At 43.5% G+C, this 21,120-nt stretch overlaps 1 protein-coding gene across 1 annotated transcript in view; it reads right to left on the bottom strand.

The window, feature by feature from the left end:
* The window catches only part of MAPK1 (mitogen-activated protein kinase 1), an 86,425-nt gene that overhangs the window by 25,301 nt on the left and 40,004 nt on the right, over positions 1 to 21,120 (bottom strand). The window contains exons 2-3 of the mRNA XM_059893939.1: positions 11,689 to 11,871; positions 9,760 to 9,949 (exon numbers count right to left, since the gene is read on the bottom strand). Of these exons, the coding sequence (XP_059749922.1) occupies positions 9,760 to 9,949; positions 11,689 to 11,871 (373 nt within the window). The remainder of the gene's footprint in view (positions 1 to 9,759; positions 9,950 to 11,688; positions 11,872 to 21,120) is intronic.

Genomic DNA, 21,120 nt, shown 5'->3' with positions numbered 1-21,120 from the left:
TTTTGGCGCTGCTCCAGCTCCAATGTATAAGGAAAGTAACTATAACATATTTAGTCCCGTACAATTGCAGGATATTTTAATTCCTAGCTCCTGGGGAACTAACCCGAGAAAGAGAGAGAGATGTTAACAAAGACAGGCCAGAGTCTAGCAGAAGGCAGCCTGGGAGACAGAGATCACTTTGGAGGCTTATTATTTTAATTCACCTAAGAAGCGATAAGGGTCTGAGCTCAGGCCATAAAAATAGGATAAGGAGGAAGGGACACACCTCAGAGATACTCATGAGACGTAAACGGACATCAACCTCTGCTCAGAGATCCCATAGTTGAAGTTCTCGACAATTCAGAAAGATTCTGAACGCTCCCGTCCACCTCACCAGTGTCTCCCTCTAGCCTTGGACACTGGCATCCCCATGTGGCACCTCTTGACCCCACAGGCCCTGCTGCTTGCTTCGACTGCAGGATTCAAGAGAAGTGATGTATCTGTGTGGCCCAATTTCCATCTTTTGACATACTGTCACTGCATCTTCAAAAGGAGCCAATGTCACATCTGCTTCCCCAGTCGCTCTTCCACAGGCTACGCTCTAAGCACACCCTAACAAAGCTGCATGGTGAGGCTGTCTGGGCCCTCTCGCAGCTGACAGTCCCCTCTTGGCCTCCATCACCACCCTGCGCCCCCTAGCACCAGCCTCACCTCTCGAGCCGGCCAGCTTGCTGATGCCATTGCACCCTCGACAGTCCAGGGCCTGTCAGAGGATTGGGCTGACGGATGGCCATAAGTTTTACAGGGGGACCGTGGTAAGCTCTAACCTCAGCTTGACTGATCTTGAGGTTTTTGACATACCTGCACCCTATTTGTTTCCTTAGAGCCTATTCTACCAAGTCGTGTGAAACAAACTGCAGGAATACTCAGTTCACTAACAGTACAATCCCTGCAGGTGTGATTCCAGCTCAGGAAGCAAGAGAGGAGCGATTTCTCCTTACACGCAAAGGTGGGTCCTCTAAGCCATCCAGAAGTCACCATTTGCCACGCAGGACTACCACCAATTCACGTCAATTCCATGTGGCTTCAACTTTCAATACAGCCCACAGTTTCTCTTTTTTCAGGGCTAACACCTCATCCTCTGATTCAAGTTCAATCTAAGCTCAGCGCTTCGTCTGCCTTCTGCATGTAAAGGGACACTTGAAGCCATACTCTGAGTCGTGCACTCAGAGGAGAAATACTGCATCTCAGCAGCAGAGTAAAAGCACCGCAAGCCCCTGACCAGGATCCCAGATCCTTCACCGCCCTCTACTACACTCAGCCCCACACAGCGTGGATGGGTCCAGACTTGATCCACAGCTTTTTGTGGGTCAGTGGAACCACAAAACAAATCCCAGATGAAAAAAAAACAGCATACAGGAAATTCCCAGCTCAGTGAGGCCAAGTACCGAGGCTGACGTCTCCACACACCTCTGGGAGCGTGGACAAAGAAACAGAAGCCACACTTTGGGAGGCTTGATGAGATTCTTAAACATCTACAAAGACAGGATAAGTGGTGTGAGCAACTTTAAACACAGCTGTGGCAGACTGGACTTTCTAAAGAGGGTCACACCAACATAACCCTTACCCACGCTCCTGTTTCAAGCTCTTTGGCTGAATTTGTATCAAGAGGGCAGGATCTATCTTCCCTTCTCTTGAATCTGGCCAAACCTTTGTAACTGCCTAAACCAAGAGAATATAGTGGAAGTGATGCTGTGAGACTTCCGAGGCGAAATCATAAAATGCAATGTGGCTTCTACCTGGCTCTCACCACTGGGGTCCTTGGAACCCTCTGCCCACATTGTGAGGACACCAGGCCACGTGGGCTACACGTGGCTGTTCCTTGGCATCAACTGCCAGGCCCTGTGGGAGATGACTTGAGCCTCCACCCCCATATCTTCTAGCCGAGGCCCAGAGGCTGGAGCAGAGACCAGTCACCGCCCACCACTGCACCCTGACTGAACTCCTCACCTGCAGAAACTATGAGCTCAAACATGATTCTTGTTAAGGCCACTACATTTTTTTTTTTTAAATAACAGATTTTCTTTTTCTAGGGCCATTTTGGGTTCACAGCAAAATTCAGCAGAAACTACAAAGAGTTCCCCATGTACACCTGCCTCCCCTGCCAGGCACAGCCTCCCCCACTATCAACATCCTGCACCAGAGCGGGACGTCTGTTACAGTCGAGGAACCTACACTGACACATCATTATCACCCGAAGTCCATAGTTTACCTTCAGGTTCACTCTCGGTGTTGTACATTCTATGAGTTTTGACAAGTATGTAATGACATGTATCCACCAGTACACTGTCATACAGAAATAGTTTCACCGCCCAAAAAACTCTCTGTGTTCTGCCTTCACTTGGTCTTTTTATCCTCAATTTCTTCTTCTTTGGAAGGCCACTACATTTTGAGGTGATTGTTACAGAGCAAGACACAGCTAACACAGTAGTGCCGGACAGGGTGCTTAAGACGGAGCAGCCCTCTCTGAGGAGGACCCACGTGCAGTGACACTGGAACACTGAAGAGATGCCAGCCATGGGAAGACCTTGGGAAACCAGAGCAACTGACTGGGAGTGTGTGAGGGACAGGGCCTTAGTCTGTCTGGAATTAGGGAGACTCGCTTTACCTGACTGCAATCTGATTCCTCCTCGAAATTCCTGAGTGTTATTTCTAAAACATAAATCACCTTTCTGGCTCAAAAATCTTTTAACCAATCCCCTCTGCCTAGTAAATAAAGCCCAAATTCTTTAAGCAAAGACCCTCCACACACTGTCTGCTCGGGTGTCTCCCACCACCACCTCTGTGCCACATCTGCTCCTACCGACAGTTCCATGCCCTTCCTGACTCCGCGACGCCCTCTCAGTTGAGGACCTGATGCTCACCATTGCCTGACCCTAAATACCAGCATAAAAGTGACCTCTTCTGAGAGGTTTCCCAGGAACCAACACCAATCCCACGAATGGCTCACTTTTCTGAACTCTGCTAATACTTTGTTTGACGTGTATTATATGTAAGCACATACCCACAATCCATGACAGTTAGCTGGATATATGCCCATCCCCACAGCTGGAATATAAGCCCTAGAAAAAGGCAATACTCAACTAACTTTTTATCTCTAAGTGGAGTGGGCTTTCAACATCAGGTGAATAAATGCCTTATTTCAAATGTTTATAGGAAGCATAGCAACTCTGGTGGATTAACTGGCAGAGACTCTAGCACTGACCACTTTTCACAGTATCTGAACTACTGATTATCTCTTAAAAGTAAAAACCAGGGTACAGCATTACCATTAACGTAAAATCTTACATTAATACTTAAACAATAATGTTAAAAAAAAAAACTGCATTGTTCAGAGTGGCAAGATGAAGAAGGAAAAGTTTTAGAATTAGCAGCATTCCTTCCCCACGCAGAACGCTGCAGTACAGCTCCTTCTTTAAACAAGAACTAAAGCGGCAGTCGCTCCTCCTGTCTGGAAGCCATCAGAAGGGGTGGGTCCTGTGGCCTGAGGGTCGCTGTGGGCTGGGAGGAACTGCAGCAGCCCAGTGGGCTTGAGAGAGGGCTTCAGACCAGGACACGGTCTAGGTCCGAGGTGAACAGGGAGTCCACGTGGGGAGGCGGTGGCAGCCCACCCAGGGGACTGGCGTCTGAGCAGAGGGTCCAGGGATTATATTGCACAAATCAATTACGTCACTGGAGGTTGCAAAATGGCGACTTCTCTAATTTTATTATTCCTTGCGATTTATTAGCTGGCATTTATTTTAAGGAAGAGCCATCATTCATCAATTGGGGCTATTTTCTTACCCTGATGCCCAGATCTCACTGGGAAGACAGGGAAAATGTTTAATCCTTTCCCTTTAGTTACCAATTTTCAGAATAGTGAGTTGGTATAAGAAGGATCATGTTTCATTACTTGTATCCTCCACTCCTAGTATAAGGCATAGAACCAGCAGGTTCTCAAAATTTTTGATTATAATTTAAAAAATAAAGAGGGTGATGTAGGGTTTAGACCTCTACAAGATTGCACAACTTGGGACTTCCCTGGTGGTCCAGTGGCTAAGACTCCACACTCCCAATGCAGGGGGCCCGGGTTCGATCCCTGGTCCGGGAACTAGATCCCGTATGCTGCAACTAAAGATCCCGCACACGACAAAGATCTCGTGTGCTGCAACTAAGACCCGGCACAGCCAAATAAATAAATATTAAAAAAAAAAAAAAAAAAAAGGATTTCACAACTCCATTCATGGTCATCAATGGAAAGCTCATGTGATTTTTTAAGGTTCCTTTAACACTACAACACTAAAAGCTAATACAGCATTAACCAAAAAACTGCCAAGGCTTCAAAATAAAAAAGCAGTAAAATTCATTACAATTCCATAAGAAGGAAGGTAGACAACCAGGATACAGTACAAGAAATATGACCTATCACTCCTACTTGGCTACTTTTTGGGCCGAGTAAATTCAAATTCTCATAAAACAAAAGCCAGCCCCAAAAACGTTTCATTTTGTATCTTTCAAAGTCCTCCTTCCCACACACACCCAGAACCACACGTGCTGTGAGCCTAGCAGCCCGGAACTCCTCCTGGGGCTGCTGGGGGCTCAGTATGCAAACGGCGAGGACATGGACTGCTGGAGACCACACTCCCCTGGCAGTTTCACTAAAAATATGCGAGCAGAATCTCGAAATAGGGTCTACAACCCTTGCTTTTCTGCAGCCCTGAGAAATAAAGAGGAAGTCTACAAGGAGAGGGTCCCAGGAGGGCCCTGAGAGGCTGGTGTCTGCTGGGTCTCTGGGCTTCAGGTAACAAGTACAAAGCATGTTTATAGAGCCAAAAACTAAAGGTCTAAGACACTGAGAAGAGTTGATATCCTGAGGGCTCAAGACTAGAAAATACTTAGTAACACAGAAGCTAACGGAAAAAGGAAGAAGTGACATCATTACCTACTTGAAAATTCAAAAAGGACCAAATAACAAGTCAGTAAGGCCACCGATCACAAACTTTCTAGGTACAGGGCTTGTGGGACAGCATCACGGTCACCCCAAGGTCTGAGGATGTGATGGGCATTCGGTGAGTCCAGAGCTCCACCCTCCCACGTGCACCTGCCCTGGCTGTTGGACATGCTCCCACGGCAAATCGGTGACTCGGTGACACACCACACTCATCTCTGGAATGAGAGTCTCTCCTGACTATTCATGCCCATGTGGATGATGCACACCCCACATGGACATTTTTAAACGTGGGTGAATTGTACTGTTGTAAATATCTAAAACATCCTATTGTGTTTCTGAGTGTGTGTTAAATTGGGTTTTGAAAACAATGCCTGGATTGGGCAGACAGCCAACAACACATATATGTCAGTGTGGGTGTCCATTTTGGTGAGCAGTGAATAAAATGGCCCGAGGTAAAGACAAGTCCACAAACAGTGAAGAGACAACAGACAAAGTAGTCTAGTTCTGTGCTTCTTCTTAAGGACAAGCATTTTCAAGCCAAAGTAAAAGTCAACTTTTCCCAGAAATATTACATACTTAACATATTAACAATGGCTCTCCAAAAAAAAAACAAAAGCAATCTGCCATAAAAGGACTGTGAGGGCTTCCCTGGTGGCGCAGTGGTTGAGAATCTGCCTGCTAATGCAGGGGACACGGGTTCGAGCCCTGGTCTGGGAGGATCCCACATGCCGCGGAGCGGCTGGGCCCGTGAGCCACAACTGCTGAGCCTGCGCGTCTGGAGCCTGTGCCCCGCAACGGGAGGGGCCGCGATGGTGAAAGGCCCGCGCAACGCGATGAAGAGCGGTCCCCGCACCGCGATGAAGAGTGGCCCCCACTTGCCGTAACTGGAGAAAGCCCTCGCACGAACCGAAGACCCAACACAGCCAAAAATAAATAAAAAAAAAAAAAAAAAAAAAAAAAAAAAAAAAAAAAAGGACTGTGATAAGAAACAGAAAGAAAAAAAAAAAGCACTAGGATACACAAAAATATTCACTATAATTTTTCAAGAAAATCACTAAGAGCCGACAAAGTACGGCCATTCCTTGTGTGCCAACCTGGCTCTCATTTGCACAGATCCATGCACAGGGATCTGGCTACACCCCATGTAGGAAGTCATGAATTTAACTCAGAAGGATCCTAAGAGGTGACAGAGTCCAACTGAGTCATATCTGATGCAGGAAGCTGTCCCTCACAACGTCTCACAGGACATCTGCCACCCTGCTTTAAACACCCAACGACAGCGGATAAGATGACCACCTGATGACAGGACCCACTGCCTTTTTAAATAGTTCCAGAAGGCTCTCCATGATCAACACTTCAGTGATCACCAAAGCTGCAGCCACACAGAGCAGGCCTCAGTGTTGGTGCACTCGTCCCTTACTTCTTATTCTTACTATATTTCTGTTGTTCCTTCTGCCTGCGCCCAACACAGCCACTCGCCCACTGCAAGCCTGACATGCTGAGAGGGACAGCACGACAATCCTCCTTCCTGATGCCTCACAGCCTGGCCAGAACCAACTCACCTCTCTCCTTTGTGTGTGTTACAGTAGACAGTACTGCAATCATCTATTGCTTATCAGACTCCTGACCTATCAGTTTTCAGACTGCAGGGACAGACACTCACCACCCTTGCCAGGTATACCTTACACTGCTTCCCACAGGAACGTCTGTGGAAGTGAAGTCCACGAAATGATCACTGCTATACATCTATATGTACTTTTCAAACAAATTTATTTAGATATAATTCATATACTACACAATTCTCCCGTTTAAAGCGTGCAGTTCAATGGTTTTTGGTATTATATCACAGGGCTATAAGACCAATACCACTATCCAATTTTAGAACGTTTTTATAACCTCAAAAAGAAACCTCGTGCCCATCAGCAGTCTCTCCCAATGCCTCCCCAATCCCACCAGCCCACAGCAGCTGCTAATCTACCGTCTATCTTCACAGACACGTCTATTCTACAATATATGATCTTTTATGACTGGTTTCTTTCACTCACATACTTAATAATGTTTGCAAGATGCATCCATATTGGGCTTCCCTGGTGGCGCAGTTGTTAAGAATCCGCCTGCCAATGCAGGAGACACAGGTTCGAGCCCTGGTCCGGGAAGATCCCACATGCCGTGGAGCAACTAAGCCCGTGCGCCACAACTACTGAACCTGCGCTCTAGAGCCCGCGAGCCACAATGACTGAGCCCATGTGCCACAACTACTGAAGCCTGTGTGCCTAGAGCCCGCGCTCCACAACAAGAGAAGCCACCACAGTGAGAAGCCCGCGTACCACAACAAAGAGTAGCCCCCGCTAGCCGCAACTAGAGAAAGCCCACGTGCAGCAATGAAGACCCAATGCAGCCAAAAATAAAACATAAATAACTCATTAAAATCCATCAAAAAAAAAAGATGCATCCATATTGTAGCACATATCAGTACTTCATTCCTTTTTATTACACTGTATGGATCCACCACATTCTATTTATCCATCGTCATTTGGACATCTGAATTATTTCCACCTTTGGGCTATTACGCCACTATGAATATTTCTGTATTTGTCTGTGTGCGGATGCATGTTTTCATTCCACTCAGGTATACACCTGGGGCCGAATTCTTGCTGACACTTATCTGATTATATCATTGTAGTGTGTGTGATGTGGATCTCACTGTGGTTTTGATTTGCATTTCCCCACTGACTAATGATGTCAAGCATCCTTTCATGTACTTATTGGTTGTTTGTATACCTTCTTTAGATCCTTGGTCTTTTCAGATTCTTTGCCCACTTTTAAATTGTGCCATTTATCTTTTAGTTGTTAAGCTGTAAGAGTTTTTCATATATTCTAGATATAAATCTCTTATCACATATATGATTTATAAATATTTTCTCTCATTCTGTGGGTTGTCTTTTCACTCTCTTTATGATTTACTTTGTAGTGCATGCTTCTCATCTTGATGAAATCCTTTTTTTTTTTTTTTTTTGGGCTATGCCACACCATGCCACGCAGCTTGCAGGATCTCAGTTCCCCAACCAGGGATTGAACTCAGGCCACAGCAGTGAAAGCACCGAGTCCTAACCACTAGGCCACCAGGGAACTCCCTGAAATCCATTATAAAAAAAAAAATGTTGTTGCTTGTGTTCTTGGTGTCATGTCTAAGAAGTCTGCCTAACACAAGTTTGCAAGAATTTAATCCCGTGTTTTTTAAGTGCATTCTAGTTTCAGCCTTTAAACTTAGATCTCTACTCCATTTTGAGTTAATTTTTGTACATAGTACAAGGCAGGGAGGGGCCCAAACTCATTTTTTTTTGCATGTGGCTATCCAATTGTCCCAGCACCATTTGGTGAAAAGACTATTCTTTCCCCAGTCAATGATCCTGGCACTCTTGTCAAAAATTAATTGATCATAAACATATGGGTTGGGGCTTCCCTGGTGGCGCAGTGGTTAAGAATCCGCCTGCCAATGCAGGGGACACGAGTTTGAGCCCTGGTCCGGGAAGATCCCACATGCGGTGAAGCAACTAAGCCTGTGTGCTACAACTACTGAGCCTGTGCTCTACAGCCCGCAAGCCACAACTACTGAGCCCGCAAACCACAACTACTGAGCCCGCATGCCACAACTACTGAAGCCCGTGCACCTAGACCCTGTGCTCTGCAACAAGACAAGCCACTGCAGTGAGAAGCCCGCGCACTGTAATGAAGAGTAGTCCTCACTTGCCACAACTACAGAAAGCCCGTGCGCAGCAACAAAGATCAAACGCATCCGAAAATAAATAAGTGAATGAATGAATGAATGAAAAAACAAAAACAAAAACATATGGGTTTATTTATTGACTCAATTCTACTCCAGTGAGCTATATGCCTACTCTTATGCCAGTATCACAATGTCTTGATTACTATAGCTTTGTAATAAGTTTTGAAATCAGGAAGTGTGAGTCCTCTAACTTTGCTCTTTCATAAGACTGTTTTGGCTATTCTGGGTCTCTTGAATTTCTATATGCATTTGAGGATCAGCCTGCCCATTTCTGCAAAAAAAGCCACCTGGGACTCTGATATGGACTGCATTAAACCTGTAGATCAAACTGGGGAGTACTGCCATCTTAACAATATTAAGCCTTCCAATCCATGAACATAGGATGTCATTTCATTCATCCAGATCTTCTTAAATTCACATGCATTTTTACTAGACTGAATCCACATTCCCTTCATCCTACTGGAGACAGCTGTAGCCCTCCTTCCTTATTTAGCTCTGCCACGTATTAAAATAGAAATATATATAAATGCTGCCCATTTTTAAGAGAACTCTAAGGACTATAAAAGATCTAGGGTTTTCCTATTTATTGGGAATGCATTATTTAGGAATCGAAATCATTAAGGTCAACTTTTCTGCTGTTTTCTGAGTGTTTACTGTATAAAATTTATCAAAGAAAAAGGTGACCAACGAAATAGATCGTTTAATGGACACATAATCCTATTTACATATATAAGTAAAAAAGTACATGTGTATGTAAGAGCATAGAAAAAACTTTGGATGAAAATACACCAATTTGTTATAGTGGTTACCTCTGGAGAAGGAGGAGCAATGGGATGCAGAAGAAAAAGAGAACTAGCACTCTTTACTTGCATTTTTTTTTGCCATAAATGTTTTCACGTATTTCTGGTATAATTCTAAATCTGAATAACAATAAATATAAATATGCCCCAGTAACATGAGTTTTTCAACAGATATCACCCTAAGAGTAAATAACCAAGCTGACCTTGAGATCGCAGGTGGTGTTGAGCAGCAGGTTGGAAGGTTTGAGGTCACGGTGCAGCACGTTAGCTGAATGGATATATTTTAACCCTCTGAGGATCTGGTAAAGAAAATAGCAGATATGGTCGTTGCTGAGGTGTTGCGTCTTCAAGAGCTTGTAGAGATCTGTTTCCATGAGGTCTTGTACTATATATCTGTTTGGAAAGGTTAAGGTAACACACCAAAATAGCTGGTCACACTTAGCAAAGCACTGAAAACAAAATGAACCCAAAGGGTCCACTGTTACATCATGAGGCTCAGGAGGGAAATGAGAACCTGATGAAAACTTGGTACACTTCAACAGAAGGAAGCGGAAAGTCGTGAACTCCTTCTTAGGTCCTGTGAGACAGCAGGCACCACTCCTGTCTGATGTGCGCAGTGATGAGCTAACAGAGACCTGACGCGGGTCGTGTGGACGAGTCCTGGTCTCCAAGCTGTCCACCATCAACAGACACCCTCTGGGGTTGTTGGGAAGGGCTGGGGGAGGGTGGGGGCCAGCACCAAGCACTCCCTCCTCTCTGGCCTAGCAACAACTCAAAACGTCACTGCTCTTTTACCTCCCTTCTTGTCCCCCTCCTTCTGCACAAAAATCAACCATAAAACTTTTGGAAACACAGGCCTAGAACACATTTCCTACTAATCTCAACCCTCAGTCTATTTGCTTCACTCTTCAATTAAGGTTAAGAGTATAAATAAGTAAGTAAGACTGTTGGAAGCTGTGCTAGGAAGGGGCCTGTCCTGGTTGAGCTCCTCTTGTTTTCCTGCCTATCCGTGTATCTCAGCATCTAGAATTTTAGTTATGGCTAACTTCAATCCCACAGAAAATAAATTTAAAAAGCCGCTAGGTTTTAACTTCACCACGATATTATTTCATTCGTGTTTTTGCATTTCTGTCATTCATTTCTGTGTAAATATTACACATCTACAGATTCATGCTAGATGAGACATGGTACAGGATTTGAAGGAAACATGACTGGAAAACTTGTCATCTGACAGAGATGTGATTTTCAAGGCAAAAGGTAAAGCAGGACAACAGGTGGCAGGAGGAGGCAGTTCACTTAAAATATCACCAGAACTTAGTGACAGAGCTGTCTAAAAATGGAAAGGCTAAAAAAAATAATAATAATAAAAGTAAAAATAAATAAAATAAAAATGGAAAGGCTGCCTGGAGACAGTGAGCTGCCTCTCCCTGGAGGGGCAGAACGCAAAGTGGGCAAACTGGTGGGAACACTGCTGCGGCCAGAACCGGAACCTTCTCCCATCAGATCCTCCTCAGCACACTTCACACTTCTACCTTTCAAACATAGTCTTTAGCCAGGCAGCCTCCTTTACCCAAGCCTTTACCTGCTTAGTCCAGATTTCTAAATGTTGGTCATAGTTAATCACACAACTTCAGAGCTGAGCCAGCCTTGAAGATCATGAGGGCGAGCACGCCAGTTTTAAAAACGAGAAAACTGGACCCAGATGTGAAATGGTGCTAAGATCAGGACAGTCTGGACCTGACCAGGTGCCGTACAGGGCACCCTCTTCCACAGTCGATTGCTCTTTCCTTTTCACCATCATAACAAACCATACCTTGAGTGGCAAACACATGACTGGAAAAGGTGTTCTCCAAAATTTTCCACAACTACACTTTAAAGGAAATCTTTACTGAAACTGACAGAAAATATTGGATTTGCCAAAAAGATACTAAAATCAGTTACTGACAAATGAAAAAATGAATCAGAGAAAAAAATGTAAATGATTCAAGTATTACAGTAAATGACAAGCAAAGTACAGTTTCCCCCTAAATGTGTTTTATTACTTTTCCTCCACCCCTGTAAGTGCAGGACACGTCCAGTTACATTACTCAACCAGGTGACGGAGCAGTGGAGCAGCTGCCTGAAAAGGATACACATCTTTCATCTGCTCGATGGTTGGTGCTCGAATAATATCATTGATTCCAATGATGTTCTCATGTCTGAAGCGCAGTAAGATTTTTATCTCCCTCAGGGTTCTCTGGCAGTAGGTCTGGTGCTCAAAAGGGCTGATTTTCTTGATAGCTACTCGAACTTTGTTGACATTATCATAAGCAGAGCTAAAAAAATAAATAAAAAAGGAGGGGAGGAGGGGAGACGGCATTAAAAACAGTTCTCAGAACAAGGCGGTAAAGTATTAAATGATTAGTACTCTAGGCAAATACTTGTTTCATACACACGAAGGAAGCATGTGTATAACCCACAAAGAGGCCTTAAGCTAGGGAGGATGCGGCTGGCAAAATGCAGCACACACAGAATCTCAAAACTAACAGAGGGCCTGGCCCTGGGAACTGTACAGATGTCCATTTTCATAAATCCAGGAACAAGGGTGTATGACACACACATGTCATTTTCCCACTGTTTTTAACAGCAACTGCATTCTGGTGAGAGCAATCATTTCTGCCTCCAAAACAACTTCCTACTGTTGTATCAGATTCCACGGACTCAGCAGAAACGTTCAAATGACCATCAACCACATCTTCAACCCGAACAAAAATGGACCCAAGAGAGCAATAAGGATATACTGCATAGCACAGGGAATTATAGCCATTATCTTGTAGTAACTTCTAATGGAGCATAATCTGTAAAATTACTAAATCACTATGCCATACATCTGAAACTAATATTGTAAGTCAACTATACTTCAATTAAAAGGTGGGACAGGAGGATGCATTGATTGCTTGCAACAACTTTGTCTTACGTGCAAAATGACATGACTATTTCTTCCTCCTCCCCCACCCCCCCAAGAAATTTAACCAAGATGTTTGGGTAGTCTTATAACAAAACCTAAAAAGTATTGTTCAAAAAATACCTTCACAGCCATAACATAGGGCCCAGTTCTTTCCAAGTTGTCCTGAAGGTCTGACTTAATAGAATTCCAAGCAGAAGCAATAATAATTTTATCTTCAATTTTATGATGAATTTGAATCTTGAATATTACTACTATCTTTATGAACAATATTCTATTGAATCTTTTCTGTAAGAGCTTTTCATATTAACAAGTATCAACATCTGGTCCATTGACCGAAGCAATGAAAGAACACGGACGGGCAGTAAGACATTACTTCTGGTTTCCTCTGGGTAAGTGCTAGAAACAGGAAACAGTAAAATAAGTTTATTCTCAAGTTTGTGCTTCTATAATGGTATCTATCAGTCTACTTATACTGAGAATTACTGTTGCATTTGTCTGACTCTACCACAAAACTATGCTGTAGGAGGGACCTTGTCTCACTCAGCTTCAGTTTTCTCACACCATTTATACATTGCACTCGGGTACCCCAACACTTTGAAATGACGTCTATTTCCTTAAATAAAAGAATAACTACTCAAATCTTATTTTGCTTTGGTTTGCTGCAAGAAGGCCTAAACCACTGATTTTTAGGTAGACAGGCAAAGGGATATGTCGTTCAAGCAAGTTTATTCAACACTGGGAGTAAATACTATTAGAAATCAAAACTTTTTTGGTAATTCAGATTTTAGAGCCTGAGTTCAACAAAAGAGAACACAGGTTAAAATAGTTATAAAATATTGGTTTAAACTCAACATTATAATATCCAGGGCTTCCCTGGTGGCTCAGTGGTTAAGAATCCACCTCCCAATGCAGGGGAAACAGGTTCGAGCCCTGGTCCGGGAAGATTCCACGTGCTGCGGAGCAACTAAGCCCGTGCGCCACAACTACTGAGCCTGCGCTCTAGAGCCCATGAGCCACAGCTATTAAGCCCCCATGCCATAACTCCTGAAGCCCGCATGCCTAGAGCCCGTGCTCCGCAACAAGAGAAGCCACTGCAATGAGAAGCCTGCGCAATGCAACGGAAGAGTAGCCCCCGCTTGCCGCAACTACAGAAGGCCCGCACGCAGCAGTGAAGACCCAACGCAGCCAAACATAAATAAATAAATTTTTAAAAATTAAAAATAAATAAATAAATATCCAGTTTTACTGAAGCATGGTAGTCAAACAAACATGGGCATAAACTTGCCTTTGAGAATAAGACTGCTTGGGGAGAGGGGCTTATGGTCAGTGTGCCCCTCCAACTGTATCGACTGACACTCAGTGATGAAATTGGAACTGGGTATGTTATTTAAAACAGAGAGAGGGCGTCCCTGGTGGTGCAGTGGTTAAGAACCCGCCTGCCAATGCAGGGGACACAGGTTTGAGCCCTGGTCCAGGAAGATCTCACGTGCCGCGGAGCAACTAAGTCCGTGCGCCACAACTACTGAGCCTGCGCTCTAGAGCCCACAAGTCACAACTACTGAGCCCGCGTGCCACAACTACTGAAGCCCGCGCACCTAGAGCCCGTGCTCCACAACAAGTGAAGCCACTGCAATGAGAAGCCCGCGCACCACAACGAAGAGTAGCCCCCGCTCACTGCAACTAGAGAAAGCCTGCGCACAGCAACAAAGACCCAATGCAACCAAAAATAAATAATAAATAAATTTAAAGTAACTAAATAAATAAAACAGAGGGGCGCAGACAAACACACACACACACCCTAAGTAAAGGAGGAAACTTTTTATCCAGCCATTTGGTTATACTAACAGGATACAAAGATTATATTATTACTGTGCCCTTGAGGAGCTCAAGCTATTGAGAGCACCCAGTCATCTTACATAAATGCAGCTTCAAGTCCCAGATGAATTCTATCCTGAGATACATAAATGGTGGGGAATGGGAGATCAAGCCCAGACGTGAGCACACTCAATTCTTAAAACCGTAGCTTCCTACTATTCAGCAATAAAAGGAAACAAACTGTTGATATATACAACACAGATGAATCTCAAAATAATTATGCTGAGTGAAGCCAGACCAAAAGAAAAGTACCTCTACTTATATAAAATGCAAACTAGTCTATGAGGACAGAAAGCACATCAGAAGGGTTTACCTGGGGCTGCTGGGAGGGAGGGATTACACAAATGGAAATGGAAGCTAGATAACTTTTGGAGGCGATGAATGTTCATTATGTAATTGTTTTGATAGCTTAATGGGTGTATAATACGTCAAAACTTAAACTGTACACTGGTATATTGTTCATCAAGCAATTCTTCAGAGAGCAATTAAAAAAAGGAGCCAGGGCTCTCCAAATGCATGGTGAATTCCAGGGCCAGGGTGGGTGGGAACAGAGATTCCAGAACTGTATTTGACCAGTTAATGTGGAAGTAGAAGCCCACAAAATTCTGGAGTAGATTATTTAACAGATGCTTTGTGATCACTTAGGGAAGAAAAGGGAACCAGCATGAGTCAATTATGAACAAGTCATGCTAAACTAACCTCATTTCCTGTTTTGACAGGGTTACCACAACAACAGGAGGGTGATGCCAGAGCTGTGGCGGATTCAAGCCACACTTGTCAAGCACTTCCCACTTCTAAGACTTCATGTTAGGACTGGGGGCAAAACCAAACAGTGATCCTGCTCTTAAAAAGCTGGCAATTTAGTGAGGGAAGGAGACAGGAACAGACAGCATGCACTGCCTTTATCACAGTAAAGCACTTCTGAAACCCAAGGAGAAGATTAAGATCTTCCACCCAGAAGATTAATCTGGGTAGATTAAGTCCAAATAAGGGCAACAAAGAGGATTAAAAGAAGATGAGGCCTGTAGAAACCATACCCTGAAAGATGAGCGGCTTTCGAAAGAGGATCAAGGGCACAGAGAAGGTGAGAGGCAACATGTGGAGAGGAAAACAATCAGGCCATCTACGGGGACAGCTGGCCCTCACCCAACCAGGCACCTCCTCACCCAGTGGTGATTATGGGGTCTGGGGAATGTGCCATCAGGAGCCCCAGAATCCCAAGGCAGCGAGCAGAATGCTCCTCCAGGGTGTGTACCACAAGGGGTGGCCAAGGGGAGCTATCTGCAGGGTATACACGGTGCGTGGACTGTTGGGCTGGGGGTCCACAAGCTCCAGCTCATGGGAGTTGGGGGGGCACAGCACTGGCTGGGAAGAGAAGAGGGCTATGCTGGAGGCCTGCTCTCCTCGAACTGCTGACACCCAACTCTAAAAAGCCCAAGATTTTTCAATTTGAACCTGATCTTCCAGGTCTTTAAGAAAGTTTATCTGTCTTGGGGTGGGGGGGTGGGGGGAGAATACATTTCCTGTTTCTTAGTTTGATTTATATGGTATGTGATGCTCCATTTGTATTCCTGACCCAGGCCTTGCAAACAAAACATGAGGGGCAGGCCTGGGTTTGGGAGGGACAAAATGAAGATGGGGGTAGGGGAAGACAATGACAGTCTTGTACTTCCTGATTTAAAGATCTGAGGAGGCTTGCAGGTGATTCGGATGGCTCTGCGCTTCTAGCAGCATTAAAGAGAGAGAACAAGGTTAGAAGTAAGATATGGGAATTTTTAACAGAAGCCACAGAGGGTTGCACTACTGAGGAGAGATACGTGGAGAAAACAGGTCTGAGGACAGAACTCAGGAGCAGACAGAGGAGGAGGAACCAGCTAGAGAGTGAGGGAGCACCTATAAGCACCAGGAGAGAGTGGTGTTTCAGAAGCCAAGGATATAAAGAGTTCCAAACAGGAATGCTTGACAACAACTGGAAAGCATTCAGTGAATCTGCAATCAGCTGATGTGTGGTACCCTGGGTGGCAGTAAATGAAGGGGAGTGGGGACAGGAGTGGAAGCAGCACAGGTGACTACTTTTAAAGAAGGCGAGGAGGAGGAGAATGACTGGCAAATCCAAGGGAACAACCAAAAGGCACAGGCTGTTATGAAAGCAGTGGGTGGGTCGAAGGCTGGCAGACCAGGTGGGGTAAAGAGAAGACTCCCAAAAACTAGGCAGGTGTGAGAAGGCAGCACACACTTCAGGCAAAGCAGAGGTGCATGCAAAGCTACAGAGGCCTGCAGGAACCTGCGGCAAGAGAGTGGGACCCAAGGGGACACGGATGGGGTTGAAGCCGGAGGCTTAAGCAGGAACCAGGCCATGTTTAAATATCTACAATTTTACCCTGGGGAGCCACCAAAGGATGTTAGGCAGGGATTTTAAGCATGGCGGTATTTTTATGAAGTTCTCTCAGGTAGTAGTTTATTGAAAGAATGGAATGGGGAGGGCAGTGCACCAGGCAGGAGCTGTCTTAGCCAACTTGGAACGATGGTGGAGCCACAGCTTTGGAGAAAGTGGCCATAGGCAACTCAAGAAGTAGTGCCTACTTCACAAACCTCATGTTTCCTAGCTTGGTCCTGTTCAAATGCTCTTCATTCAATTAGACTATATATTCCTCAATGGCAGAACTATACATTCTAAATCATTTGTCTTCTTTCTAGCAGCTGTAACCAAATTCACAGGGGAGAAACAAACAGTGGAGGAGAAGAGACAAATCTTCCTAACAGAAGAACTTGGAGTAATATGTGTAGATCCTCTCCCCTCCAGGAGGTGGAACTCAATCCCTCCCAGCCCGCACACCTTGTGGGCAGGCTGAACTTAGAGACTTGCTTCTAAAGAACAGAATGTGAAAAGGGAAGGACAGTAACTTTACAGTGGAGAAGCCTGGCAGATAGCACCTCCACCAGGCGATCAGTTACCACGACCAGTGACGTCATGTGGACATTGTGACTTCCTGATAGGATGAGGCGAGAAAGGCAGCTGATCTCTGTGATATTCTTTCCCCAAACCTGTAACCCCAGGCTAATAGTGAGAAGAACATCAGACAAACCCAAGTTGAGAGATATTCTACAAAATACTTGACGAGTACTCTTTAAGTCATGAAAAGAAAAGTGAGAAAACAGTCACAGAGAGACAGGCAGACATAACAACTAAATGCATGTAGTATCCTGGACTGGATCCTGGAACAGAAAAAGAAAATCAGTGGAAAAGCAAATTCCAAATAAAGTCTGAAATTTCTTTATACCAATGCTGGTTTCTCAGTTTTGATAAGCACATACAGTAATGTAAGATGTTAACATCAAGGAAAACAGAAACTGGGTGGGGGCTTATGGGAACCCTCTGCACTATCTTGGCAACTTTTCTGTAAACCTAAAATTATTCCAACATAAAAGTTTATCTGAAGAAGGTCTTCCACTAAATTATACCTCCAAAATTGATGACATAATTACAATTAACATGTAGAAAATATGGGCTTAATTTAACAAGTAGAAGGAAACATAAACATTTCAAAATTATCTACTTTAACCCCCCATAAAAATAAAAATGAATGCCCAATGGAACAAAAATATTCCTAAAAAGGTAACTGAAAACTTTACCTAATTGAACTTTAAGTTATGCTCCTCCTCAATCATTTGAAAAACATTTACTAAATACCCAATATAGGCTAAATCTCACTGCAGATTGAAATAAATAGAACATCATCCCACCTGCCTTTCTCCCTTTGAGCATCCTTAAGAATAGGGATAATATTTGAAGGTATTTACTGCAAAACTACCTAAAAGAAGAAAACCTGTATTGCCAAACATAAGGATTAATACATTATGGAATATTAATATAACAGGTCATTGTGCAGCCATTAAACTAAGTATGAAGATCGTATTAACTAAAGGTGAGATTCAAAATAAACCATCAGACTGCAGCTTAAAAATATTTATCTAGAAGAGGCAATATACAGAACAAGCTAGGATGATGGGACCATGAGTGATTTAAAACATAATTTAAATTGTATTTTGTCTTACTATTTCTGTCCACTCTGCTGGGAGAAAAAAATAACCAGTGAGGGGTAGGTAATATAAGATAAGGCAGCTTGAAGGAAATAACTTGAGTTTTTAAATGAGTCCCTAAAGTTCTACATACCTTCACAGGCTTTTGCTTCTAACCGTGATGAAAGAACAGGGACTGATCTAACTCTCTTATCTTAACTTAAAAAACCAGACAGTATTTATGAAATAAGTTTTCTGACACCCAGCAACAGGCAACACAGGCCAGCAAGCTGAGTCCTGTGACTGCCCCAGCTTACTGCCTGGAGTTTCCAGGTTTCAATGCAGAGAAGGGAAACCCAAATGGAGCCTGGTAGTCTCCCTGAGTTGAGACAGAATTCGAGATCTGGAGAGTCCAACTCAGAATTTCTGCGGCTGAGTACAGGAGAGGAGAACTTCAGAGAAGGTTGGGGAGATCCGCAGAGGGTTCCCTCTGAGTGTCCAGCTGATAATGAACAGAGCTTGTGCATGATCAAATTCCAAGGCTGGGGAAGGAGCCACCAGAGAGGAGCAGATGGACTAATCCATGTGGAACAAGGCTGGGAACAGTTCCTGTTCTACCACTTTTCCAGTAAAGACCTCCTCACACCAGGACAAAAAACTGAGTCCTCAGAAAGGTTGTTGACTCAGTACAGGGGCTAAATTAGCCTTTGACTAAAGGCTATTCCGGACTAAATGCTTAAAAGAGAGCTAAAATGCTTAAAAGAGAGCTTTCAAGGGATCAAAGTGTTCCAAGTAACTTAACTGCATCCCAGAAAAAAAAGTCCCAAAGTATTTAAAGAAATACCAAAAAAAATCCTAGCACTCAATGTAAAATCCAGTGTCTTGCATCCAATCAACATCCAAAAAACACCCCCAAAAAATAAAAAATCCCCAGGAACTATATTCAATATCTTGCAATAACCTGTAATGGAAAAGAATCTGAAAAGTATATAAATATTGAATATACTGAATCACTTTGCTGTACATCTGCAATACTGTAAATCAGTAAAAACAACAGCCACAAAACAAAAAAGCAGGAAAATACAATCTATAATGAAGAGAAAAGCCAATAAAAAAACATACCTAGGAAGTAGAGATGACAGAATTAGTAGACAATCGTGTACTGGTATAAATATACTCCATATGTTCATGAACATAGAGCACGATATAAAGAGAGAAGTGGAAGGTATAAGAAAGACTCAAAATGAACTTCTAGAGATGAAAAAAATACAATGGTTGAAATTAGTAAGAGATTATACACTGAAGAAAAACCTGGTGACGTAGAAGACACAGCAGTAGAATCTAGCCAAAATGTAATGCAATGGGGGCATCGGGGGAAACAGAGCACCAGCGAGCTGTGGGAGAAGGTCAAGGAGCTTAACGTACATTTAATTGGAGTCTAACAACTTCACATGTACAAAATCTGAGGGAAAGTAAATATTTCTAGAAAAGTGTTAAATGTCAAGGAAAAAAGAAACATACAAGTGCTCTCTCTACACTGGTTTCCAACTTAGCAACAGGCACCACTTAGTAGCTGAGATTGTCATTACAACAGAGAGTGAAAACTTATGCTGATGCCCAAGTATTAGCTGAGAGAAGCTGCAGTCAGATACCTATGGTATTAAGCTCTGAGATTATAAAAGAATTATTTTCAGATTCCCACTTGGACGTACAGAAATAATTTGATATATTATGTACTCTGAGAAACAGAGGAGCCATTTCAAATCTACTATGTTTGCCAGCTGGAATGACAGCAGTCTTGCATGTGAAGGAAAAAAAGGGCTGCTCCAAACTGCTCCATGAAAGCTGTACCCTTTATTCTCTAAAAAAACATTATTCCAAAATTTCAGGATTTCTAGTTATTTGGCTATTAGAGTTTAGGAAAGAACCTTTATTCTTAAGACTTTATTCATCTGAATAGCTTTACTTTTGTGGTATAGTTCCTTTCACTGTTAGAAGTTCTTTGATCGTGTCTCATAAAATTGACCTTCCCCCGTCATCCTGAACTTTCCTGCTTTTTTTCTAGGTGTATCTGGGTCTGTCCATGGCCCTGACGGCAGGGCGCTCAGCATGGTCACTACTCTCCAGTGCTGGTGGTGCCCACACCAGCTCCACTTGCAATTCGGCTACTGCATTCTCACACACACTCCAAGGCTGTGGGGTGTGAGGAGCCGCCCACAGGGCTGGCTTGTACTGCCAACTCACACCCTCAACTCCTTATCACACCTCCTCCTCTCAAGGTCATACTTACTACAGTGCAAAAAGCAACAACAGTTAACAGGGTTGATGCAGCACTTTCAAGTCTTGTTTCCCCCAGGTCAAGACTTTTATTTTTGATGTATATTACATATGAGGCATATTTTCACTTTACATCATGTTTACTCACAGTTACTGATATACTGTGTTGCCTTGTTTCTCATATGGACATCACTCAAGATATTTATAGTTTGGTGGTGATAATAAAAAGAAATTTTATGAACAATTCTTATTTAATAATAGCTACAATTTATTGAGTGTTTACTATGTGTCAGACATTGCTCTATGTTAATATCTGTGAACCTCTTTCAGAAGGTGTTATTTATTTAAGGTGGGTTGAAAAGCACAGCAGGGTTTAATAGGCAGTCTATGAGGAAAGGCTTGCAGAAGGAAGGAGCTGCAGGAACTAAAGCATGGAAGGTTGGGT

Source organism: Balaenoptera ricei, chromosome 14, assembly GCF_028023285.1.
Source record: "Balaenoptera ricei isolate mBalRic1 chromosome 14, mBalRic1.hap2, whole genome shotgun sequence".
In the NCBI taxonomy this organism is placed as follows: Eukaryota; Metazoa; Chordata; class Mammalia; order Artiodactyla; family Balaenopteridae; genus Balaenoptera; species Balaenoptera ricei.
This window is presented reverse-complemented; position numbering and strand designations above follow the sequence as displayed.